The following is a 26,593-nucleotide window of genomic DNA, read 5'->3' on the forward strand; positions in this document are numbered from 1 at the left end:
TGCAGCTGTCAGTAACGCCTGGACACGGCCACCAGGGGGCAGAAACACCACAGAGACAGGAGTTAAGAAAACCTGAACAAAATACAATCTTTATTCATTATATACATTACATACAATGCAATACTACAAGGCTTTCTACACATTCACTGTATCCACAGAGTAGTGCTCACTGATCTGAGAGTACCAGCCTTAAAACTCCTGAGTCCCACCCAGGGGTCGGGAGAAGGGCAAGATGGGAAAAAAAGAGACAAAATAAAACAAATTCAAAAATAAGATTCCATCCAGCAAACACTGATGCGTGGAGGATATTAACCCTAAAACAGCAACAAAAAAAAGTAGTATTTGGCATTGTGTGTTTTGTTTTTTTGTTTTTTACAAAAGGTGCTTTCGATTAATCTTTTCAAACACAGCTTTCTTCTGGCACAAAAATAAATGCTACGGCAAGCAGGAGGAGACCTAAAGGTTAATCATAAATAATCCCTCACATAGCATTTTCTAAACCTTTCTTTTTTGCTCTGGTGTCTTGTTTCTTTTCTTTTTTTTTTTAAATCACTGATCTTTCCATTTATCGGTATCAGGGCAGCAGAAATGTGGGCAAAATATACAGGAACAGACACACGCCATCGTCCTCCTCCAGCAAAATGAACATAAAACGACCAAAAAATTGGGACCCTATCAAGCAACGTCTCTATCGTGGTAAATCGTGACACGTGCTGAATTCAGCAGGCCGCTTCTGACGCTCCCTGCTGATGCTAAACTGTGCGAGATAACTTTAATGTGGAGTGATGGGAACTACTCGTCTCCAGTGAAACGCAGGCAGATTATGTAAACACACCAGTGAGATTATTTACAGTGATGATAGGTACAGTAGCAGAGGACCCACAATCACAGTAAACAACACCCTGAGGGGATCTGACATTTTATACAATAGTGCACTTAATGGAAAGTCCTCTGTATTATTATTACTATTATTATTATTATTATTATTATTATCAAATCAAGTGAGGCTGGGGCTGTACATTATTTGCGTTCAGTGTACAGCATCAAACATCTCCATTCACACAGGGGTTTGACACTTAAAGGACCATACTTGTTTTTTTGTTTTTTGTCAGCAAACTCTGGCTAAAGACCATGCATCCTTAAAGGAACAGTTGGAAAGAAAGTAATTACGGGCATTTCCACAAATTTCACACCTGTATTCTAAATATAAAGCTACCGCCAACAGGTGGTTAGCTCAGCTTAGAAAAAGCTTGGAAAAAGTGGGAAACAGCTAGCCTGGCTCTGGTTCCAAGGTAAAAATATCCACTTAGCATCACCCCTAAAGCTCACTGATTAACACGCTATATCTGGTTTGTTTAATCCGTACAAAAACTGAAATGTAAATGTATTTATTTAATTTTTTACAGGAGTTTATGTAGTGGACTATATGTTGGCCAGGCACAGTTGGGTGGCCAGCATAAAGCTTGGTTAACTACTCTCACTTTAGACTTTTCTTACAGGCAACATTAAAGTTGGCTAAAGCTCAATGTTCAGCAATTATTATTATTATTCTTCTAAGATGTAGTGTAGTTTAAACTGATAATCGTGTGGTTTGTTTGCCCCTTTGAAACCTGACATTTAGAGGTCAGTAGGCAGTTTGGAACCTTTGGACTGATGATGCTAAGCTTAACGAAACTAAAAGTGGCTGCTAGCAGTAGCTTCACATTTAGTGTACATAGTATAGTTGTTCCCCTGCCTTCTACACAGCAGCTGGTTTCATTTCACTTCAGCATCATATCACAAATGTTTAGGTGAATATCATGTCTGGTTTTGTTAGGTACGACCAGTAGCTAATGGTGGCTAATGCTAGTAAACTTTGCTGTAGACCGATATTGCTGTGTAACTGAGTCAGTTCACTGTACATGCTGTAGCATTTAGCTATCTCCAGTGGTTGTAGTTGAGCAATGTGTTACAGGGGCTCGTTTTAATGCTACAGTACATTACTTTTAATTATATGGCATTTAATGTGAAAAACATCAGTATGGTCCTTTAATTTCTAAATAAGTGCATTAAATATAAATTGCCACTAAAGAAACTCATAAGTTAACTGGTTCATGTCTCAGTAAACACTGAATGTTACTCTGATTACAGACGTGACCCTCCACTCAAACTAGTGTTAAATAGCAACCAACGAACCATCTTTCTACCCAATTCTGCCCCTCCAGTCAAACTATCCTAATGATGTCCTCAATGTTCTTCGAGCTCATAGTTAGAAAGAGTGCTGATCCTGTACATTACACAATTATGTACAAGTTGTGGTTAACAGTCGTAGCAGATGTGCCAGGGACGTCACACAGTGTTCTCATGTATCACAGTTGTTCTGAATGTCGACTGGGAGAGAATCATTTCACCAATGAACACTGTTTTTGTTTTGCGATGGGATGTTGGTGATCATATTTCCACTGAAAAACAATCCTTTAGCATCTGAGAGTCATGGAAGACGATGAACAAGAAAACTGACATGGTGGGACTTTGAGTGACCAGTGAGCACCAATGAAATCTGACCTCAAAATCCCCCGAGAAATGATTTGGTGGCAGCAGAGGTAAACTTTTCAACTTTAACTAAAAGCATGCAGCTGGTCAGCGCTACTGGTTTGTGAGAAGGGATGTGGTACCGCGGCCAGACTCAACCTCCCTTCAGAAGTGTCCTTCAGCAAGACAGCAAATCCTCCAGGGCTACTCGTGTGGTCTGACTCTCGACCTCCTTATGGAAGATTTGAGCAGCAAGTATTTTTACCCTAAAGTCTGGTCTTGCGTTTCTCTTTTTAGCGATGTTGCGACCAATTTTTGACACCAGATCACAGGAAATTATTCCTATGACTGTGAAACACATTCCAAATTTAGTGTTTGTGGGAAGCTTTGTGGTGCGTGTCCCTTCCTCCTGTAGCCGTTTCCCACTCTTCCTATGTGAGTAAACCATGTATGGTGTTGCATTATCAGAATAGTAAGTGAATGATCAAAACTCACTGTCCCTCTCTGAATAGTGTTTCTTAAGGGAGATAAAGAAGAGCAAAGCAATCGTTTCCCACTAGCATTCAGGCAGCCAGCTGTGTGTGAAAGTCTACGACCGGCTCATGTCTGGCAGACTTCTGTTGGATGAGTTAAATAACAGCTACCAGGTTTGTGTCTGTAAAATTAACTTATACCATGGCCACGGAAAATTCTACATTCTGATTGGCTGACACGGACCAACTTTTAGTAACAGGACACCAATGACACGAGTGTTTGTTTGCAGTTCTAAATAAATGTATCAGTGTTGGTTTGGGCCTCACGTGGTCCAAATCAGATACAGGTTGGACTTCAATGTAACCAGTGTGAACAGTCGTACCAGAATTCACGTGACCTTTATGTCACTCTAGATCAACATCAGTCATGTAGGTCACTTCAGGACGGTGCCCTGTTTACATTGGAATCTTATATGGGCCACATTTAACAAAAAATAAAATCTGATTTGAGCAGTAGCGTTCAGTAAAGTCTACAGCTGAACCAAATGCTAACCTCAGAATGCTAACAAAGTCACAGTTACAATGTTAGCATGTTAATGTTCATAAAGGTATTTCTTTTTTAACCATCCTAGTTTAGCGTGTTAGCATGCTACATTTGGTTTTTTAAAAAAGCACTTAATACAAAGTACAGCTGAGGCTACTGTTCACTGCCCAGGAACAACAGATAGACATTAGCTGTTAGCTAACTCTTGTGTGCCTACTGCTAACTGTGCACTTTCCATGCAAAATTAAAACTTTAAATGATATTAAAAGAAATCTATGGGAACATCGGAAACTTAGGTATTTTGACCTGATAATGTTGCTACATGAAAGGTCAATCATCCTGAGGGAGACCTGAACTTCTTTTTAGCCATGCCGCTAATTTTTTACACTAGTTAAAAAAATGTATTTGATGATGTATGGCATTTGGTTGGCAACTGGCCATGGTATAAGAGTTGTAACACCTGAAAGGTTTGTACATTACATGGTTGTAATGGATGATGCGGAGGCGAGGCCGGTTCTGCTCAACCCTGCTGTCCACTTCACAAATCTATTCAGGGGCACATTAGGGATTTTTTAGAGGAAAAAAAATATTTCACCCACTAATTCATCACTCTGAGGAACATTGTGTTAACACACTATGACAAACAGACCTAAAATGCCTTTTCCCACTCTTAATTGTCAAACTGGATTACTGGCACCGGCACTTCATTCGCACATGCACACCGATTGTTTTCAACTCTTCCCAATAAGTAGTAATGAGTATTTAATGCAGAGCCACAAAGTTACTGTATGTGGGCCCTGGCTTTTTGATGAAAAGGGACAAGAGAGAACATGATCCAGCACAGAATCTGTTCAATGCAAAGAAAGTCCTCTATGTATATTTACATATTCTGTACAGCATTTAACCACTTAGAATTAAGTTACAATCCATTAATTACTGAGGAAAAAAACCTTGTGTCTCCTGTAGTAAATCCAAATTTACCAGCCAGTTTTACAGGGATAACAATCAAAACCGATATAAAAGGTATATTTAGATATATATTAAACTTTATCTCTCTATTGTTCATACAACACTATTACATGTTTTGACTCTTTTTGCCTTTGCGAGGTCGTCACGATCATAAATAGGGGCATGAGTTACAGAAAAGCGAGCAAACCAAATCATCAAAATGAACATTCACATTAGATTTTGCAGGCGAGCTTGTAGCTGTGGAGAGTGAAGTGGTTTCCTGAATCATGGTCACACCGTCCTGTCTTCAAAATAAATGATCAACCAGCTAATTTCAACTTAACTTTTGCAACAACTGACGTCATCTGTTTTGCTGCAAACATGTGGCTGGACGCCTGTGGTCGACCGTGTGGGCGTTTGCATGGGTACAAAGCACAAATCCAAGAAAAAAAAAAAGAAAAAATCTATGAATAAAAGACTGCAAACAAATGCGTGCAAATCTTGTTTTTTGGCCTTAAGGTTTCTGCGGGGGGAAAAAAATCAAGTGAAGATGAAAAACACAAGTGATGTTTGGCAGAGTTTAGAGGGGTTTTGCGTGCTCCAAGTAATTTTCATCAGCAAGAAAACCAAAGGGATATTTTGGGAAAAAAACACACACACACACACACACCCCTCAGGTCGTGGAGTTTTGCTCGTATCCCAATACCACAGTGTTGTTTAAGTGTGTGTGTTCGACCCTCACCGTCAGGTAACTGTGACAGAGGGAGGCTCCAGGTGAAGGGTAATCCCATCAGCGGGGTTCAGGAATAGAAAAATAACTGGCCTCTTGTCTCCTCCGTCCCCATCGGGTGCGTGGATGGGTAGGTGTTCAGTCAGTCCGGTGGGTGAGGTGACGGGGGAGGAGAGAAGGAGGGGTGTCAGAGGTGGGAGGGGCTAGAGCGTGATGAGGTCTACCAGATTGCCCTTGGGTGGGGTCATGCTGTCCGGGAAGAAGTTGACGAGCGTGTCGAAGAGCTGCGTCCGCTGAGCGTACGTCTGGTCCACGTCTGAGAAACCTGGGGAGAGGGTTGGAGAGGGACAGAGGCAGACAGAAAAACAACAGTTAATCCAGCGAGAGCACGGTGCTAGAGACAGCAGAATGGAGGACTCTGATGGTGTTTATGCTGATTTAATCCCTCTGACTGTACACTGACAGAAGCTAGCACTAATGAGCTGTTTACACGGCTGTGAATGTGTAAAAAAAAATCAACTGGAGAGATCCGCTGATTTTCAATATATGATTCATTTGATGGAGGATAACAGTGACGATAACACAACAAGAGTGAGACAGTGACTTCTTATTCTGGTGGAGAAAAAGTAAGTGGTGCAACTCTTCTACCTTCAATAAGAAAACTAACTTGCATCCTTACATACTGAGACTACACTTCCTTTAATAAAAGGTACAGCTAGCTACGTACAGTAGACTCTGCAACTGCATTACACATAATAGCTCCTAAACATGAGCATGTTAGCAGTTCGGCTAAATCTGCTCCTCTGTGTGAATCTTGACATTATTTTATTGTATTTATTGTATTATTTTTCATGCATACCAGCTAAACTCATTCTGAAGTGAAACATGCTGGGTTTATTTATGTGAAAAAATACTGAATTGAATCTAAATCTTGTTCCTGTCTCGACACACATGTGGTTCTGTATGAACAGAGATCAGGGTCTTACCCAGAGGGATGAAGTCAGAGCTGGACTTGAAGAGGGCCGAGGGCAGGAGCTGGAACTGAAGCACAAAGCAAACTGTGTGAGACACTTTCACATTAGACGGTAGTGAACAAACAAACAGCCACAGCAGAAGGAGCTCCTGCTGCAGCATACCAATGAGGGCAGAATACACACACATACACACATCCAGCTGGACAGATTGTTAGAAATTATAGCTTAGAGTAATGGGGCTTCTGCATAATTCCCAGTCTTTTATCTACATTTTCTCTGACTCTATTAACCTCTGCTATACTCTTTATGTGTACATTTTAAACCTTTTCTTTCTGGTTTATTTCCTCTTTATTCTCCCAGTGGTCATTTAATTTAGCTCTTACCTCTAGCCAAGAAAAAACCCTGCCATGAAAACCAAACTAATACTGAAGGGTACCTCCTTGGTCTCATCAGGGTCTGTGTGGTCCACCGTCAGCGAAAGGTCGTTCTGCAGGTACTTTAGTGCACTCAGTGGCTCCGATTGGGCTTTCTCCTCAAACCTGGCAGGTCCAAACACACTGATGGTGAACATTACAGGCACACTGTGGGGCTGCAGTTACAATAAAACAGCACTAGATGGCAACAGACGCAAAGCAGAGAGGATCCCACAGCTCAGCAGCAATCATAACTGACTTTCCATTACCTTACTACATGACATTATCAGGTCTTTTACTGTTAACAAATAAAACATCTAATGGCAACAAATGTTAAATACACTGACAAACCTTATGAATAGCCTGCTGATATGAAGTTGCTGAATGTGTCCAACACATACATGAAAGTGTCTGAAAACTAACCAAGAACCCTCATTATTGTCATCCATGTGACTTACTTGGCCTAACCTATATCTTACGAGTTACGATCTTCTATTGGGATCTGTAAAGATTTCCAAGGAAAAAATGTCAAATGTGGGATTAACCTCATAATGCACCAAATATCTGAACAATTCTAGTTTATTCTAGTAAACCTGGACCAACCCATCAACAGAAAGCTCTTTTTCTAGATTCCAATACTTGGACAACAGTGTAGTGGCTGATACAAACGACTTATCTGGTACAAGACCTTTTACTTATTGGATCTTTATAAACCTCATTGTGTGAAATTGATGCGAGTTAAAATGAGGATGTAACTACACATCACTCCTTTGCTAATAGACCAACATCGTTTTAAATTATACTGTTCAAGGTGGTTTATAAAATCCAGTAGTTATAATTTTATAACGACTCCGACTCATCATTTAATGTGATTGGTCCCTTCTGGGCACTACCCCATCTGTTTAATACGGTCAGTATTGATGCTGATAACAGTATATCACACTGCTGCATCAATAAAAAGACACAGCACATTTGGTGGTGTGTTGCTGCTGGAAGTAAATAAGCTACAGACCTGTACTTCCTGATGAGGTATCTGCAGTGGCGGAGCAGGTACTCCTTGGAGGGCCGACACAGTTTGAGAGACCAGAAGTCGTCCAGGCGCATCTTTGGAGAACAAGACTTCCCGGGGTTCCCACCAAACAGGTAATGCACCTGGAAACACACCATCATTAGATATTCTATTCCTCAGTGTCTTTATACACACAAACAGGAAAACAGCTAAATGTATATTTCATAAACTAACAAAAAAACGAGTGAATCCAAGAAAATGCATATTGCTTAATTATGTGAAACTGTTTTCAGATAATTGGATGGTTGCTAAGAATTGCCAATGAGAGATTTTTTTTTTCTCCAACAGTTAAAAATCCAACTATTTAATACCCTAGAGTTCTGTTGTGATTAATGAAGCCAAAATATACTTTCTGAAAAACTGTGCTAATAAATCATTTTTTGTAAATATCAAACAATTCTAAAGGAACAACAACTCACTGATAATAGCATGTTGTTGGGGTTCGGTTTTATTTATCCTGGGCTTATAACACTGGTTCCAAATTGGATTATTTAAATGTATCACAAGTAGTTTTGAAATGGTTATGAAACAGTCTCAATTTAATACTATTTAATAAGATAATACTTAATAATTTAATAATAATAAGAAGAAGCCATCAGCAAGAAGATTGGTTATTTCTATACAGTTATTCTTAATGCCTGCAGTAGAAACACTACCACTTTTGACCACAGGGGCCGCCAGAATCAACACAAAATGAAAGTTCCCTGCAGGGCAGTTTGAATTTGCAAAATATTGCAAATATTTCTTTTTGTGACAAGTATTCTACTGATTTCTTCATTTTTGGAAGTTATATTGCAAGGATTGGAGAAAACAACATTTACAAATATGCATGGATAGTTGATTTTGTACTTTTTCTTCTGTTCTGATGATTGTAAATTCTTGGAGAATTTGAGCCACAAATGTGGTCACAATCATCTCCATCATTTTGACTGCCTGACTGGCTCTTGCCCTTCACCAGCTTTGTTAGGAGTTGTAAGGAGTGTGACTGACATTGTTTTTCAATGCCTTTGAGGGAAAAAAAAAGAGGTGTTGGTGCAACAGGATGTAACAGCTGTGATCAAAAAGTTAAGCCAGGTGTGTGAATGAGCAGCTCGCGAGGAGATGCGTTAACTTGACGCAGCATGAATTAAAATCTGACAAAGCTGAGCTGTAAGCTGGAGTGTTACTACTTGAGTGTCAGGAAATCTGTGCGATGGTGTACTAAACAAGAGTGTGTGTGCGAGTCCGAGCTGTGTGTGTGTTACCTTGTGCATCTCGTCGTAGACCAGCTGGTGTGCAAAGCGTGGACACGGCTCCTCCTCCTGCAGAGCCTTGCTCGGGTTCTCTTTCACCGCCTGGTCGTTCTTATACACACATGACCTGAGCATGAACACACACGCACACACACACCGAAACAAGAAAGAGGGAGTACATTTACATTAGTGACAAAAAAAAAAAAAGCTCAACACTTCCTGAAGGCTCAAGGAAAAGCTGTTCAACAAATACAGTTTCTCACGCATGTATACACACACAAACAAACACACAAACAAACACACACACACACGCCCACGCAGGCCTAGCAGAGAGGAACGAGCACACGTCAACGTAATGCTGCAAGTGTCTTATTGACTTATTTCACTGGACACCGAGTGCAAGAACAGCTACTGAAATCAATGTCCTGGAACAGTGAGGGCTGCAGCCTGTTCTTTCACAGCCACTGATCCAAACATGACATGTGCGCGCACGCACACACAGTCACAGAGACAGTGGGAACATGCAGTTCCCCGGTGGAGGGCTGAGAGGTCAGGAAATGCTTTGACATTTGTGTAAAAATGTTGGAGTGTGAGTGTGTTGTTTGCATGCATGCTCTCTTGTTATCTGTTGTGGTGACAATCTTGGCTACAAAGAGCTGTTGTGTGAGAAAGTATTTCCTGCGAGTTTGTGTGTACACTCTCTCCTCGTCGCTGTTGTGACGATCACAGAAACTGTGATGTGTGTTTATCTCTCGCTCTCTCTCTCTCTCGTACCAGTTGTTGCGGGCGATGTCGTAGATCCAGAAGGAGTTGCGGACGTTCTCCTCGCGTTTGTCCTTGTCCTTGCTGAGGCCCGACAGGACGTGGATCTCGTTGAGCTCGGGGTCGATGGTGGCTCTCTGGGTGAAGCCCGTCATTGGCACTGCGGAGGCAAAAACGGTGGTGATAAATCAACAGGGAAGGTCAAGTCAAGAAATAAAAATGTTTAGAACTCCAGCAGATCTGATTCAGTTCAGATAAAAATGTGACAATGTTTACAGGTGATCCAGGTCAGTGCTTATTGTTTGTATGGAGGGGAAAAAAATCCATTAATAATGAAACTTCCTTCACACTGAAATAAAAGTTAAAAAGAGTTAAAGAAAAAGTACTTCATAACACAGCAACACGCCGCCATGGCAACAAGGCCCGGCAGGGACAGAGACGAGAGTGAACAGCATGCAAATTAAGATGGGTGTGATGGAGAAACGCCGACACACACTGTTGTTCTCCTGTTATTACAGCAGGCCTGGGAAGTGCAGTGGGTGGAGCAAGGCACCAAAAATTACACGGATGGGGGTTCAATTCCCTGTGCTAGCGTCTTCAGCAGCCCAGGCGTCCTCACATGCTTTCAAAACTCCGTCGAAGCGATGGCTATGTTTCAGGTGACCTATCAGGTTTGACGTATTGAAGCTTGTGCTACTTTTACCTCCTCGTGGAACTTGCTTGGAACATTTGTTACAAATAACAAGCGACCTGTCTTCTTCAGAAACTTTGTAAAAGTCCCACACAATCGACGCCATGTTGTCTGTTTTCAAACGTAAGCACGCTGCGCTGCATTCACGGTGTGACGGTAATTCCCTGTTCCTACGTTTGCTAGTCGTTCTTTCGTCCTTTTTAAGTTTGTGTTTCTATTGTTTATGTGTAACGTGGAAAAATACTGTGGATATCAATTCAAGTCAGCAACTACCAAAATTATGACCGAGTTAACGAGTTTTCTTCCGACATGAGGGGGTATTCTTAAATTCTCAGAAAGAGTTTTTCTGATTATGCCAACGTCACTTGAACGCAGCATTCACTGCGGGGCATTCAGGTCTCATAGTGGGAGCGGGGCACTGCCGTGCTGACAAAGTTATATATGTTATCGGGGCTATTCGTCATGATATCGGACTTATCGGAATGACGTAATAATTTCCTGTTATCGGCCTGATAATTATCGTGCACCCCTACAGATAATTGTAAACAGTGTATGTTAGGGCTTCAGTTATTCTGTAGAAAGCTGCAACAGACTGCCCTATAAATAAACATTTAGTGGAGTCACATACTGTTGTGTTTCAGTACAATTCAACTCTGTCTATAATATATAACCTGACAGGCGACACATCTGGGCTCAACCATAGCTCTGTTTATTAGAAACTTAATCTAGCTTAATGCTGTACCAACAGTTCAGCACAACACTAACATGTTAAAGACGCATCCCATTTTCAGCTACTTCTGTTGCATGGATATATGCATGGATATATGCATGGACTGTGCACACAGAGGGCGAAGCATGAAAATAATGATAAGCTGCAGGCAGCTCGGCACTCAAACGACTCAGCATCAGAGCTGAATCTTTCCCTACGGGGGGATCAATAAAGAAACATCTTATCTTATCTCTGCTGCTTTCAATTCAGGAAAAAGGAGAATAATTTAAATGTGTCGATAAAAAACCCCCACACTTTTACTATAACTGTCTTGCAGCATTTAGATTTTTAATTTAAATTTGAGATTATTTGTTCAAAATCAATTCTTATTATTGTTGTTTTTGACACATATTGACATACTGGATTAAGGTTGGGTGATATGGATATAGAAAAAAACTATATATATCCATATATACCACTATATATAGATATTGTTTCCATTCTTAAAGCTCTCATACGTAACATTTCCACACTAAAATATCTATAAACACTAGACCTATGTTCTATATGTTGTTGTGTACTTATTTAAAGCTGAAATGTAAAGACTGTCCCTAAATGGAGACTGAACTCTTTGTTGGCAGAGCTCTGACCATCTTTATACTCTTTCCAATGCAGGGAGAAAAACACACAACTGAGCAAAGCACTGCCAAGTCAGGCCTGATAGTTTATATCATCTTTTTTCAGAACATTCTCAGAAGGAGAAAAACAGAACAGGATGGCCATTTATCCGGCAAGCTACATAGAACCAGACAGACAGCGGCTGTGACTCATCATTCTAATACTAAAACTATTTTTAACGTAGAGGTATTCAATTTCAAATACACTGTGCTGCCACTGAGGGGCAACACTGACAACATTTAATTAATTACTGTGATACGATCTAAATTAACTAAATTTGACTAAAACCCCCAGCTGAGATCAGACAGACAGACAGACAGCCGGCTTGGCGACAGACGTTCTCCCACACAGAGTTGGGGGTTAAAGGTCAGCACATGAAGACCAACAGCATGAGATGCTGAGCCTGCCCTGAGCCCCGGCACACATCCACATGTGACGCTGACTGTGAGGCAGAGAGAACTGTTTGGGCTTGCTGCTTCCTTCCTGCCAAAATACATTCTGTTCTTTCTTGCTCCGTTTCACGCGCACACCCGTTTGATTTTTTTCAACTTCTCTCTTCCATATTATCAATGCGCCCAGATTCTCCCTCCCTGCCTGGCTCCGGCAGCACGGAGGTGAGCGGTCGGCAGAAGGAGGTCTATTTATACTGTGTTTGAGGTGGAGCTGTGAGTGCAGAGATCTCAGTCAATCTGTGTGATGGGGGGGCAGGAAGTGTCTTACTGCTGCCGGAGCTTTTTAAGCAGAGAATTTGTCACATCTCCTCTGACAGTGGCAGAGAAGCACATAAACACACACAGCTCATTAGACCCTGAATGCAGCAGCAGAGATGCCACGATCACAGGTTGTTGTCTGATGGAGTCACAGGTTTAAGCTAAACAATACTCATGAGGCTACAGGGCTGCTACACCAAAAACACTCAAACGCAGGAGTCAGGTGGTGGCAGTGCCTGACACACAATGATTGGAACTGTGAGACTAAAAAAGGGGTGTGTTGGATAAAAACAATAAGCTAGAACAGCAAAGTAATAAAGGACTGAATTATAACATACACACATAATTAGAATCAAGTATGCCTGGACTAAACTTTAAATTGCTGATTAAATCAAATGTATTGAGTCCCAACAACTGTTTAATCTTGCATTTAAATGTGCAAGGCAGTTATTATTCAAAGTATCACAGCAGTCCCCCATTTCTGTTAGTTTACATGGAAGCCAGCGTCTTGCTGTGGCTACAGAATACTAAAACATTTTTCTGTTACCATAATCCTGATTCAATAATGTGCAGAATAGGCTCACATTCTGTAATCTGCCATGAGAGCAATGGGAGCACATTAAAAGTGACTCTGTGAAGCTTATTTTGACAGATTCTAGGCAGCAGAAGACTCTCTGATTGCATCTGTGCAGTATTAGAGTAGAACATGCATTTTGCTACTTTGGCAGTTGCTTTCATTGTATGACACTGTTACCAAAGCAAAGCACTCAACTCCTATTAAGAAGTACTTCAAATCTCTGCCTGCCTTTGGTTAAAATCTAATCAAGCATGATGGTTACAGCAATTATTAGAGATTCACTGATAGGGAATTTCAGGGCAGTTAGTGGTAACTAACTGCCTAATAATAATCTGTTTGTTGTGGCTGATACTGTTAACGATAACAGAGGATATTAAAGGTAATGTAAGTGAAACCAGCATTTTGGCTAACTTTCTGTGAACTTTCTTAAAGTTACAGGACCCTCCCTCCTCCCTACATGACCACACTGAAATTCTGCATCCTCAAACAAACAAGTAAGATAAATAATTGGTTGATTTTGTGATTTTATCTTAGTCATGCAAAAAAAAAGAACAATACCTGGAATAAAACCTACAACTTGACTTAAATTCTAAGAAAGTGGGAAGATCTGAATTCCTGTAATCAGGCTAACAATACTTAACCAAGAAAGAACTGCTTCAGCAGGGAAGTAACAGGGAGTAATTTAATTGTTTGCTGATGGTTGGAAGTTACAGTTTAGCCAGCTGTTGTCTTCTTAAAGGCCTGCCGACGTCTGTTTTCCTACACTCTAGGAAATGCACACAAGGAAACCAAAAAGAAGGCTGCTGATCATTGGACTCACTGTGTTATCTCAGAGTTAAAATTTGACTTGACTATGAATTTCCTTGTTTGTCACAACCCCCCACTGGGGATTTGTTTTTAATTAAAAGAACAATATCAGACTGACAGACCAACCACAGCGGTTTTATAACCAATAAATGATTAATATGGAAAGGTTATATCGTTCAATATTAAACTTATCCCCTCCAAATTGTGTGCTGTAGGAACTGTGTGATGGAGGATAAATCTTACCCATGCCTGAGTCCTTCTTGGTGCCATCGGATATGATCTCTACATGATCTCCGTCCACATCGTAGCTGAAGAAATCATTGAGGTACGTCTTCGACCTTTGACCTCCGAACACGTACAGACAGCGGTTTCTCTGTTACAGAAAACACAGAAATAATTAACAACCAACTTTGCAGTATCTTATTAAATTGATCAGGAATAAATCCAAAAATGTGTTTTCAGACAGGCAGGCTGGACTCACAGTGTGGAAGAGCATGCAGTGTCCGATGCGGGACTGGACGTCCTCTGGCCCGGCGTTACATGAGTCTTCCCGCAAGAGGCTCCATGTCCCGGCCTGGCAGTGGTAGGCGTACAGGCCGCTGAACTGAGGCTCTGACGTCCTGCTGTCCTCCACGCTGCCGTTACACGTCAGGATGCGGCCACCAAACGTGTAGATCATGTGCTTCTCCGAGTCCATGCACATCTGCAGGAAGAGACGAGGATAACAGGATGTGAGAGTTTAGAAAGTGGGTTATGGGCGATAATAAAGGGAAGCAGGATGAGTTTCCGATTTCCACGATATGTGTGGAAGGATTAGAGATATGTCTCACTTAGAGTGGCCAAATTTCAACTTGTTTCATTTTCAAAAAGTCTGTCCTGCCTCTATCTAAGTAAAGGAGGTACAAGTGGACATGGATTCCAGCTACCTGGTGGTCAAACACCAACTTTGGCCCCCCGTCAGCTGAAGTGTCCTCGCTGAGTAGCGTCCAGGTGTTGGCGTCGATGTCGTAACGGTAGAAGTCGCTCTTCAGAGACTTGCTGTTCCTGACGCTGGAGTCCAGGTACCGGCCCAGCGTGTAGATCTGACGCCGCTGGGAGTCGATGCACATCTTGTGGCACGAACGAGCGCTCGGACCACTCTGAGACCAAAACAGTTATACACAAATACTGCTCAGGCACTGATCAAGACTATACATTTTACTAACAAGCAAACTTTACCTCAACAATCTTTATGGAATGATAGCTGACTAAAGATAAAAGGTTTTCTGGTTAACACCTAACTTGCCATCTGGTTCTGTAAATAGAACCACCCAACGGTGGAACATATTAGCTATATATTGGTGTATCTGTGTTTGGACATCGTGTGTTCTGACCCCGCTCACCTCTTTCTCTGTGTCTCTGGAGATGCAGGCCCACTGGTTCTCCTGAACGCTGTAAGCCCAGAAGTCAGCCAGGTCCTGTGTGCCGTCCCAGCCCCCGAACAGGTACACAGTCTCTGCAGGACATAAACATCGCTCAGCAAGTGGACAAACTGCAGCTGCACAATATTTAATATCTTCTGCTCATTTGCTTTAGAAAGCATTGCCATCTGCCAGCTAAACTTAAGCACTCTACCTTCCATAGAGTCAGTAGTAGCAGTTACTGTGAATAATCTGATTAAAGTTACACTTTCATTGAGATGAAGTCTGTTTTTCAGTCCCTCCAGAAAAACGAGATTATGCCATCGCATAATTCAATGCACAAAGTCCGCATATTTATGCGGGGGCCGCATTTTTTTCAAATACGCCGCACTTTCGCCGCAATAAATTGCCGCTTTCCGCGCAAAATATGCAGGGCTTGCATTATTTCATAATCCCCGCATTTTCGTTGCAAAAAAGTCACATATATCTTAGCAAAAAGTTGAAAAATGTTGCGTTTACTTCACACAAGAGCAGCCATTTTCCCCTGTTGCCATGGGAACATTATGAAGTGACGTAATTACGCGACATGAACATCATCGAAAACCCCGAGTTTTTGCAAGTTCCCGCAATTTCATTGCATAAAATTGCATAAATATCCCGCATATTCCATTGCATTTTTTAAGAAAACGTGCCGCATAATCAAGGACTTCTGCCCGCAACAATCAAAAAAACTCTGCGTTTTTCTGGAAGGACTTGTTTTTGTAGACAAATGTATCGACACAGAGAGGAATGACACGGTAAGATTTAGCTTGCAGCATTCTTATGCGTTTGCTGATATCTAAATGAACGGGTCTAACACACACTAAAACCGTTTCACTACATCTTTTGTGACACACACACACACACACACACACACACACACACACACACACACACACACACACACACACACACACACACACACACACACACACACACACACACACACACACACACTCTCTCTAAGAGATTTGGGGAATGCTTTCTTGTTCCTAATTTTGCAAAATTGCTAGCCCTCAATGACCATATTACAACTACAAGGATGATGACTAACAGTGACAAGTGCTGATTGTTCTGAAGGGAGGTGTTGTTTTTTTAACTTCTAAAGGCCTATACTAATATTAATAAAGCAACCTGTATGGGTCTTTTTCCTCACCAAAAGTGTCTCTGCCCAATTCACCTGCTCACAAGGGTATCAATTCAGAAACTGTTACAATGTTTTACTAGCGGGCAATGGAGTATTTGATACACAAAAAAGAAAGTTATACACAACATTAACTAACAGATGGGACAGTGACCGGCTTTATATATTTCCAATCCTGTGAATGGGCTCTGAGCATTCATTTTTTTGGACATTTACTTTGAATCCAACTTTCTTTCCTGTTATCATTTTAAATTAATATTCTCAAAACTCACTTGAGAACTACTTAGTAACAAGGTTGCAAAAGAGGACGTGCTGTAACAAGAACACAACAAACAATGTATTGTGATATACTACCTCTTTATAACACACTGGTGTTGTGTGTCTAATTTAAAGGCTTGCTAGTCTCTGCAGTGAAAACATCATAGTTTGGGTCAAACGCAGGCCACTGCAGATCAGGCAGATGGAAGTTGTGGGAAGTTGTGATTGTATCAGAGACTTGTGTAGGAGGAAATAAGTTGTGCCATTACTGCTACAATTAAAAAACAAGAGGACGGCCAGAAAATTAGTTGTGAAAGCCAAAAACCACTAAATGAGTCATTGGTAATGATCAACAATAGCTTTGTTTTGGGCTGAGGATGAGTGAAAAATGTATTTCTTGCACTTTTCATCAGTTTGAAATTAAAGTTTTTGTATGGCTGTGGGTGTGTGCTGTAGTTTTTAAAACGGTACATTGCCTAAACTGAAAGAAGCCCAAATCGATAATCAACAACATTAAAGAACAGCTGTTTTTATCGCTAAGGCAAATTTGAACTTAAAATTTAACATATTAGCTTTTAGTTGGTATTCTGAAAAACTTTAGAATGTTACCAATCAACCTGAAGTGTGTGGAAACAATGGTGGCTCACCTGGTCACACAGGATTTCATATTACAGACAAACAGTACACTAAAATATGTTTGTGATAGGATTTCAGGAACCAAAATCTGCTTTGTCATTTGGTCCGGTAGATCCTGATCGTGTAGGGTTTTGGTACACAACCCTTATCGGTGACAAAGGAATCATTCAACATTTTAACATTTGAATCCATTCCTTGTGTTGAGACAAACATATTTGTCTACACTCTAAATAATAATCCAAACAGTAAATAATTAGCAAGGATCCAAATCAGGATGGGACGGGACTGGTGACAAAGAAATCATTAGGGATCTGCTGTATCGACTGCTACTATCAACTACTACTACCAAAACAGTCAGTCAGTGTGTGTGCTGCCTGAGACGGAGACAGAGGGAGGCAATGCCTTCTCTCAGCCCTGACACAAGTTGCAGACACTGCATCACTCTCTCATACACACACACACACACACACACACACACACACACACACACACACACACACACACACACACACACACACACACACACACACAATGCAGGCTTTTGTTTTTCAGATGGCCAGCGGGGAAGTACACCACCAACAATGTCGGCAGATACAGAAAAAAAAAAAACACAATAGCTGTGTGTCTGTCAAAACAAAAACTCGTGATTTATGTGCTCTAAGAAGAGAAAATGCCCTCAGGACTGTTTTCCTTTGAAGGAGAAGAAGGGCTGGAGGTGATGGGAGGGAGGGGTGGAGGGAGGGAGAGTTAATTTGATTAAACAGTAATAGAGCTTTGCATTCTGAGTCTGTGTAGGAGGATATGAGTCATAGCGTCGCTAAAACAGCCAAGTCATAACACTGGCTGCGTGGGTCTCACCAGTCTGGACGTCAATGACCATTTGATGTCCTCCCCTCATTCCTGGCCTGTTGTCGTCGCCGTCACCTGCGAAGACGAGCGGAAGGAAGAGACAAGGATGGCGTATGAGTGTGGAAGATGAGCGATGACGCAGAGGAGAGAGAGAGAGAGAGAGAGAGAGAGAGAGAGAGAGAGAGAGAGAGAGAGAGAGAGAGAGAGAGAGAGAGAGGATAATGTGGAATGGGTGGAACGGTGGAAGGAGTAGAGGAGGGCAGAAACAAAAGAAGGGAAGGCGGCATTGCTTTAGCTACAAGGCCACAAAGCTACAACAGCGTGCTGAAATGTTTGACGGATCGGGGATATTTCCCCCTTGAATAGATGGTCTCACTGTTCATGTCGTCTCGGTTGATTTCTTGGGCGCTTGTACCTTTGTTGCATTTCGGGATGATCTGACTCCACCTGGGCTTGTACTCCTGCTGGCTGATATACTGGTTAAACAAACCGTCTGGCGAGGAGAGAAGAGGATTAAGCGTGGCAAAACTCACCATCACCACAAGCAGAAAGTACCATTCAGAACTCAGAATTCAAAAACAGAAAGATTGAAGTAGTCAGCAGTAGCCTGTAATGTTTTACTCTAGATTGGTCAGGTCCAGTACGATACCTCTCACGGCTTTGTCTATGAGCTCCTCACAGGCGTCGAAGTCTCCTTGCAGCACCAGCCGGTCGTGCAGGTGGGTGAGCATTGGGTGCTCCAGTGCTATCCGAGTCTTCTTCTGCAGTGACTCGAAGGCCTCTGTGTAGTTATGCTGTCTGAAGTGCTTGAGGCAAAGGCGGATGGCTTCCTGTTCTCTGTACTGCAGGGGCACGATGGAGAGGAAATAGATCTGGGCTCAAAATCATTCCACCAATGCGGAGCTGCCTACTTAAAAGGTGACAACAGTCCCTTGAGTGGGTGTGCTTGCATGCAGGTAAATAGTGTGTGTGGGGAGCAAACGCGGCGGAACACACCGGCGGAAACTTAATCTCTGCATTCATATGCAGATATCCATTTTCTGGATATCCGCTGGCTGCACCGGAAGCCTTGAAACATTGGCTGTTGCCCCTAGATGGTAAATCGTCGTCAGACAATAGCCAATAAATTCTGAGATGGATGAAAATAAGACCTGAGTTGTAATAAACTGGATTTATCCTTTGGTATTGGCACTAAGAAGTTTGGCATGCTTTGTGATGGGAAGTTACATTCTCTTATTTCACCTTGTGCATTTACAATCACATTTGGAAATATATCCCTTTATTGTGAAAATGTATAATGTGTGTGTGTGTGTGTCTATGCTTGTTTATTCTTTTGGATGCAGGTCTTTCTTGAAAACAGAGATCCCAAACTGAATGAGACTACATGTTCAATAAGGTTGTGCTTAACTCGTATCAGCATGAAAACCCAGCCCTACTTAAAACCTATTTGCAGGATTGTAATTCAATCCCACTACAACAAACTGACCCAGAAACAAAGCATTAATTTTGCCTTAAGTTACGTAATGCTTGAAAAGTGTACCAAACATGAACTGGGGTCAAACTGCAATTTGTAACGATGCAGTGAATCCCTCTATCAATAAATGACAGGCAGGAGTTCAGATTAAGTTCATCTTGATCGGCTGAATTTATAAAAAGGGACTGAAACTGGGAGCATGGGATGACAAATTAATGAATTAAATCATTTTTTACAATTTCTGATTTGTCTGCAATTAAACTAAGATACCAGTTTACAAAAATGCAGCCAACTCAATGTCTTCACACTAGTTTGATGAAAGAAAAACTGTAGGCGTGTTTTAATCTTTAGTGGCCTCATTCAAGGACATCTGTCTTGTTAAGGGACACCTCAGAGGTACTTGTTGCAGAAGTTAAGTTCTGCTGCCTGCTGATTAATCCATCTAATTACAGATTCAGGCATGCTGGATCTCTAATCCACGCTTCCAGTCTGCGCTGTAACCCCCCCAGGCTACCGCCGGGTGCTTACCTTGCTGTACCAGTTAAGGCAGGGCTGCACCACGTCAGGATCTTCGATACCGTGCAGCTCAATGTACCAGATGCTGAAATTAAAACTAGGACCCCAGGACATCAGAGGCACTGAGACACAGAGCAAAGATGGAGAGAGAGGGAGGAAAAACAGTGTAAAAACGTTCACCGTGTATCCAAGAGCAACAGAAGCCACGGGCACTTGACAAACCACATCTGCTCTCACCTATTTTGACAAATCTGCAGGGAAACATCTGCTCGTCAATCTTGTGCTTTAAGGTGAACGTTTCCTTGTTGTAGTCATTCTTAAGGCCACTGGAAGAGAAGGAAAAGCTGCTTCACAAATTGTATTCCTGCGCTGAGATGCCAAATGCATCCATATGGTTAATTTTGGGTAGTCGTCCAAATCTGGCAGTCAACCAAACTTCATCTGCCAGTTTGGCAACAACAGGCAGTCTGGTAATGAAACTGGAGAACTGGATGGCGTGATCCGCCAGTTACTGAGAGACCGTTCCCACACTGATCGCAGGTGTTTCAGTTTCCATATAGTGTTGAGAAAAAAGTAAAACACATTATCAACATCTACCTGTGTACTGGATGTATGAGCAATATATTCTATAAATGGCAGCATGTTACAATGGTCAGATATCACCACAGCTGGAACATTAATATAAAAAAATACAGCAGAATTTAAATGTGTTAATAAAAACATTTCCCACAATACAGTTTTTCCAGGAATGTGCAAGTTTGTAACAAAAAATAGGGATCCAACCCTCCTCCAGATTCCCATACAACAACTCCGATATCAGTTTCCGATACAGAGTACCAATCTGATACCTGGCATTCAGTGCTAATGAAAGTCAATATTGTACACTAGGGATTGCTGTGTCAATACAAATGGAGTCGTCTGCCCCCTACGACTGAATGTAACCAATAGCGAAAACATAGAAACTGTGTTTAATGTGCATCAGTGACATGTAATCAACAGCCCATCCACTTCATACAGGCCTTTTCCACTATAAACTTCCAACTTTCAAATTAATTTGTAGTTATTAAGGCTGCTCCCCAGTAGTCGACTAAACGTCAACCCACTTTCAAACTCTGCATCTGCTGCATCTCTTTACCAAATCATTACTGCTTTTGCCGTTAGCATTTAACAAGCGGCTGATAAAATATACACATATAAGAATTTAAATTATTAAAATAATATCATATCCATGGGATGACTAGTCAACTCTTGGCTTTAATTAATGACAACTATTCAATAGGGACATCTGTAGTCAGGGGCAGCCCTAGTAGGTACTGTAACAAGTGGTGCCTTTGTTTCCACTGTTCTGTTCTTGGACCGTACTAAATCCAAGTTTCAGCTACTCCAGAGACGGATCCTGTCACAATAACTACTCTTGTTGGACGGCATATTGTCCCACAAATTATTTCCATATTATTGCCATTTTAAGAGCATTTTATGCCACTGATACAATGATAAGCATAATAATGCCCTTTCAAAGAGCAATGAAATTTTAATTCTTAAGAATATTCAGACAAAAAAAAGTTAAAATATCACTGATAAATCCACACAAACAAACCAATACAAAAAAATGGACTCTCAGGCTCTATTAAAAAAATTGCACCTAAATGAATATTAAAAATTTAACACAGGGGTCGGCTTAACAGGTAGTACAGCGATGTAGGGAAAACCCTGCTGTTTATTCTGGCAGCATGTTGGCTAAAATGTTGTGACGTTCTTAAACTACAAGTTCAATATCACAACAGGCAGGCGACGTTCAAACTGCACGGATATTTTCAGAATCTTAAAGCATTTCGAGTAGTTAACCATTTCTTAGCGGGGCAGCACGACCAAAAGCTACAAAAAGATTTAACTGCATCCAGCAGTCTGTTCTCTATCAGTCAGTTCACTTTGCTCCTTTCCAACCACCTCCTTCTGCAGGTGGGGCACTTCCTAATTTACTTAAACTGACCTTTAAAAGTCATTACATGCAAAGAAAATGAACAATAGTTGCTCTTTTTCCCCCACTGTTGTCTGTCCCACAACTGACCTCCACTCACATACCAAACAGCACATAGAAATGTTGTTTGTCTCCTTTTCTGTGACGTAAATAAAGTGTCCCAGTTTGTAAAACGCACTGGAAACACAAAGAGAACCTAAACCCAACGCCTCCATGGGTGGTTAAGTTCCCATAGTGGAAAAATGTCTTAAAAAGGTCAGTATTAGCGGCAGTAACAATCTGCTGGATTCAGAATTTAGGCTATAAGACTGTCAAACAAAATCAATCCCAGACATCAATAATCCAGCTTGCTTGCAGATACTTTATTGCCAGTGGGACAGTACTTCCCCTTAAGTGATCTTCTAAGGCAGGCCTTACTGCCAGGCTGTGCTTAACCCCAACAAGCTACAAACAATCCCCATTTCTCTCACAAAATAACAAGGAATGCTGCAAATGGCACTCCAAGTTCACACTGCTGAAAATTCAATAATCACTGAAACTAAACTGTTGGACTGGTATAAGCAGCCACATCTCACCTGGACAAAAGCTCTGTCATGTTCTCTTCACTCATCCCACCAAACACTTTAAACTTCTTCAGGTTGCAGACGTGAGTCTTCTCATACTTCCCAAAGGTGATGCTCTGAACAATCGCCGGCCTTTCCAATTTCAAGATTAAAAACTGAAGAAAGAGAGGGAGAGAAACACATTAGTGTGTGTGGAAGACTGCAGGAAATTGCCTGTGCTTCCGGCAGGGCCGGCCACTGTGAAGAGATTTGCTCATTATCTAAATGACCACAGCAGGGTCAATCTACAGCGTCAGGTAAGTGGCATTACATACAATCTATGAGCCGCATCCACATGTCAGGGGTGCTCTAACAATCCGGGACATGTAATGACAAATCGCCGGTGGCCATTAGGCCAGAACAAGTGGGAGACCACAGGGCGGAACATTGATTAAATGTGCCACTGGAAAGCAGGCATTTAACAGACCCCAGGGACCAAAGCTCTCACACCCACTCATAAAAGATATTCTATCAATCCATGGCCTCAGCCTTTATCAATATTGATCTGGGATGAAACCTTTAGAAAACAGTGATGTCATTCATGAGGCTTTCCACATGAATTTCAACCTTTATCATCACTAAAACATAAAAGCGGTTCTAGTGACTTTGACTCTCCTGTCAGGCACTGATCTTGTTCTTTCGGCCCAGTTAGTCCTGAGTCAGAATGTGTTAATACAGCCCGATCCTCCTTTTTTATCTTTTCTACCTCACTATTTTATTCTATTGTTGTATTTTATTGTATATAATCACTGCTTTCAATGGTTGATGGAGGAGGAACAAACTATCTATTTGATTTAAACGAGTCCAGCAGTGGCCGTGTGAAATAGTCTATGTGTATTACTGTTCTGGTTTGATATGAATAACACGTGCCAACATTGGGAGTTTCCCTATTAACAACATGATATGAGCTGTTTTCATAAATTATGACTGTATTTACTTTGTGTGAACATGTTTTTGCAGAGATCAATTACAACTAGTTCTTTCCTAGATGCCCCACCTCAGCCTCAGCCTCCTTCCACTTCAGATACTGATCTTAAGTGAACTTCACCAAAGTCCCCTCTCTTAGTAAAGTCTATAGTGTCTTTGGACCTGGCACTCAGAGATTCAGTTTTTAACAGGGGTTTAAGAAACAAATTGTATTAAAAGAGCATTTTAAAAGTCATCTTAAAGCAATACAGTAGTTAAAAACAATGCAGACATTTATGCGCATACTGGATATGGGAAGTAAGGGTACTGAGGGGGCTGCAGCACCTCAGACAACCAGGAATTATGACAAACCATCAATTGATTGAGAGAGCAAACGTTTTTAGGGTATTTTTTTTTTTCTTTTTGCTGTGGCGGTAAATATTGTGTCATGGCAAAACGACGCCAGCAGAAACACTGCACTTTTCACACATTTGTCATTTTAGATTATCAAGTTGATTTTTTTAAAGTGCTATGCTGTTTTTATTCTTCTTCAGTGCCATTAAGAAACACTCCAAGATATCATAAACTATCTGAATAACTTTTTTTTTTTGCTGTTTTGATTAATTGATCAATCTTTGGGTCTATGAAAAGTCAGAAAACATAGGGCTGCACCAAATGGTAAAAACATCACATTGCAAAAACAGATATTGTGATATGATCAGAATTAGTGTGGGGATGATCATATTTGCATCACAAATTAAACTTTCACTGAAAAGAATATTAAAATCATGATGTGTAATGTTTTGGGGTCTGTACCAAACAAACAGGATTTCTTACATCTGGAGAACAGGATTTGTAGGGTAGAGCATTTCTGCAGCACTACAGTGCTTCATTATAATGCTGTTTGTCACATTTTACCTTCATCAAAAAAGTAAAGCCTCTGTGATTTCCATATTGCAATTTTGATTATATTTAAATTAATTGTGCAGCCCTACAGAAAACAGTGAAAATTGTCCACCAAAACCCCATGTGACGTCTTCAAACTGCTTATTTTGGCAAACTAAAAGTCCAAAATCCAGAGATAGTCTGTTTACTATGAGAAAAGATCAGGAAATGCAGCCAATTCATATAAGTGAGAAGCTGGAACTAGGGAACATTTGGCATCCCTCAAACGATTAATTACCAGTTTACCAATTTGATGTTGATCGACTAGTTATTCAACTAATCATTTCAGCTCTCATACCAACATTGCTCAAACTGCAACTGAGAAATTAATCAACTTTAATTAAATGGCTAAATGTTGCCAATGTGACTGAGCTTGAGTTTTCAAACAAAATTAGAACTTATATAATAAATTATATTCTACTGAGAATGCTGCCTAACAAAACATTCACATTATGTTTATTTGTTGCTTCTTTCTCGTGTTGTTAGCCTTACTGTAGCACCCAGCTGTGTTACTAGACATAAACATAGTGAGACCGGCGAGCGGTTAACCATTGTTTTGAAAGGCTTCACTTCCTCTTACCATACAACACAAACTTTCAGATTTAACCTCAGACTCTACCTGCCACAGTGTTGCTTCAGTCGGTCACTGAGTTCAACAGACGCAATGAGAGACAGCAACTTCTTCACTGTATGAAGAATGCACTTCACACCTGCATACTGCTGGGTGGGCACTCAAAGCACAAAGCCTCACTGCCAGTCAGGGAACTTCTTAATCAGTTCTCAGCCAACTTAAAGAGCATTTCATGAATTTCTTATTAAAAAATTATAAATTAAGATAAATAATGTTATCACTAAAACCTTTTCCTCTTACATCACCAAGGTAACCGCCACACTGTAGCATGCGGTTGTTGGGCTCTGATCACGGTTGCTATACAGTTTGTTTCTGTGATCAAATGTGAACATGTGATTGGCTACAGCCAAAAGGAGCTTGTCAAAGATCAATTATACATCTATGACTTTTGAGACGCACATTCAGATTAAGCCCGTCCTGTATATTCCTAGCCATATATTTATAGCCTAGATTACCTTTAAATTACACTGCTGTATATATATATATATATATATATTATATATATTTTTTTTTTTTTTGTCCTGTGCAATTATATTTATTTCTACACTGTGCCACTACCTCCTGCTGTGACCTGTGCAATGTTCCATATTGATCACATCTGTATATAGTGTACATATTTATACCACTTATTCTTATTTTTCTATTATATGTTGTATTTTTTTCCCTATTCTATTATCATCTTATTTAATGCGTGTTTTCTAATTTACGGTGTTGTAACAGGAGCTGCTGTGGCAAACAAATTTCCCTACTGTGGAATCAATAAAGTCTATCTTGTCTTATTTCAAAGAAACCAGAAAAATAGAAGAAAATATAAAAGAATATCGATATTTTATTTTGTGATATGTTATTTTAAAAAAACACTGTATTGAACCCAGTGTGAGGGCTAGGATGTTGGATGTTACACAGATAAACACAAATGCAGTTCCCACAGTTCTGATCTACTGATACATATCGTGTCGAAAGAGTCTTGCCAATACGCAGTATTAGAACTGACAGTAACTAAAAGAATGGTGATAACAACATGGTGTAAACAAACAAACAAACCAACCACACGCCTTCCTGAACTTCACAATCTGTCCTGAACACCCATCATCAGCTCTCATGTGGAGCTCTGTCTGGAACAGTGGGGTGAAGTGAAGAGGCAGTTGCTGTACACAGCAGGAGACCTACCTGTGGAGGGTAGTTGCTCTCAGAAGACCACCTGGAAGACTGATCGTTAGGTTTGTCCACCAAGATATTCCTAGAGGAACACACACACACACACACACACACACACACGACACAGAGAGAGAGAGAGAGAGAGAGAGAGAGAGAGAGAGAGAGTGAGAGAGAGAAAGAAAGGTAGAGTTCATTTATCCCTGCGGGGTTTCACAGCAGCAAGAGACTG

The 26,593-nt window shown here is 41.0% G+C and overlaps 1 protein-coding gene across 2 annotated transcripts in view; it reads right to left on the reverse strand.

The window, feature by feature from the left end:
• Positions 1–62: 62 nt before the first annotated feature.
• mkln1 (muskelin 1, intracellular mediator containing kelch motifs) overlaps positions 63–26,593 on the reverse strand; it is a 27,764-nt gene continuing 1,233 nt past the window's right edge. The window contains exons 2-18 of one of the 2 annotated variants that reach the window (XM_051392555.1): positions 26,377–26,446; positions 22,698–22,840; positions 20,382–20,470; positions 20,157–20,266; positions 18,804–18,996; positions 18,570–18,647; positions 18,164–18,229; positions 15,211–15,323; positions 14,755–14,967; positions 14,310–14,531; positions 14,072–14,201; positions 9,669–9,816; positions 8,907–9,021; positions 7,606–7,745; positions 6,617–6,719; positions 6,193–6,247; positions 63–5,531 (exon numbers count right to left, since the gene is read on the reverse strand). In XM_051392555.1, coding sequence (XP_051248515.1) covers positions 5,410–5,531; positions 6,193–6,247; positions 6,617–6,719; positions 7,606–7,745; positions 8,907–9,021; positions 9,669–9,816; positions 14,072–14,201; positions 14,310–14,531; positions 14,755–14,967; positions 15,211–15,323; positions 18,164–18,229; positions 18,570–18,647; positions 18,804–18,996; positions 20,157–20,266; positions 20,382–20,470; positions 22,698–22,840; positions 26,377–26,446 — 2,110 coding nt within the window. In that variant the 3' untranslated portion in view covers positions 63–5,409. Of the gene's footprint in view, positions 5,532–6,192; positions 6,248–6,616; positions 6,720–7,605; positions 7,746–8,906; positions 9,022–9,668; positions 9,817–14,071; positions 14,202–14,309; positions 14,532–14,754; positions 14,968–15,210; positions 15,324–18,163; positions 18,230–18,530; positions 18,648–18,803; positions 18,997–20,156; positions 20,267–20,381; positions 20,471–22,697; positions 22,841–26,376; positions 26,447–26,593 lie in introns of both variants that reach the window. The other variant, XM_051392554.1, reaches the window with a different exon arrangement.

This window comes from Dicentrarchus labrax, unplaced genomic scaffold (assembly GCF_905237075.1).
Source record: "Dicentrarchus labrax unplaced genomic scaffold, dlabrax2021, whole genome shotgun sequence".
Taxonomy (NCBI): domain Eukaryota; kingdom Metazoa; phylum Chordata; class Actinopteri; family Moronidae; genus Dicentrarchus; species Dicentrarchus labrax.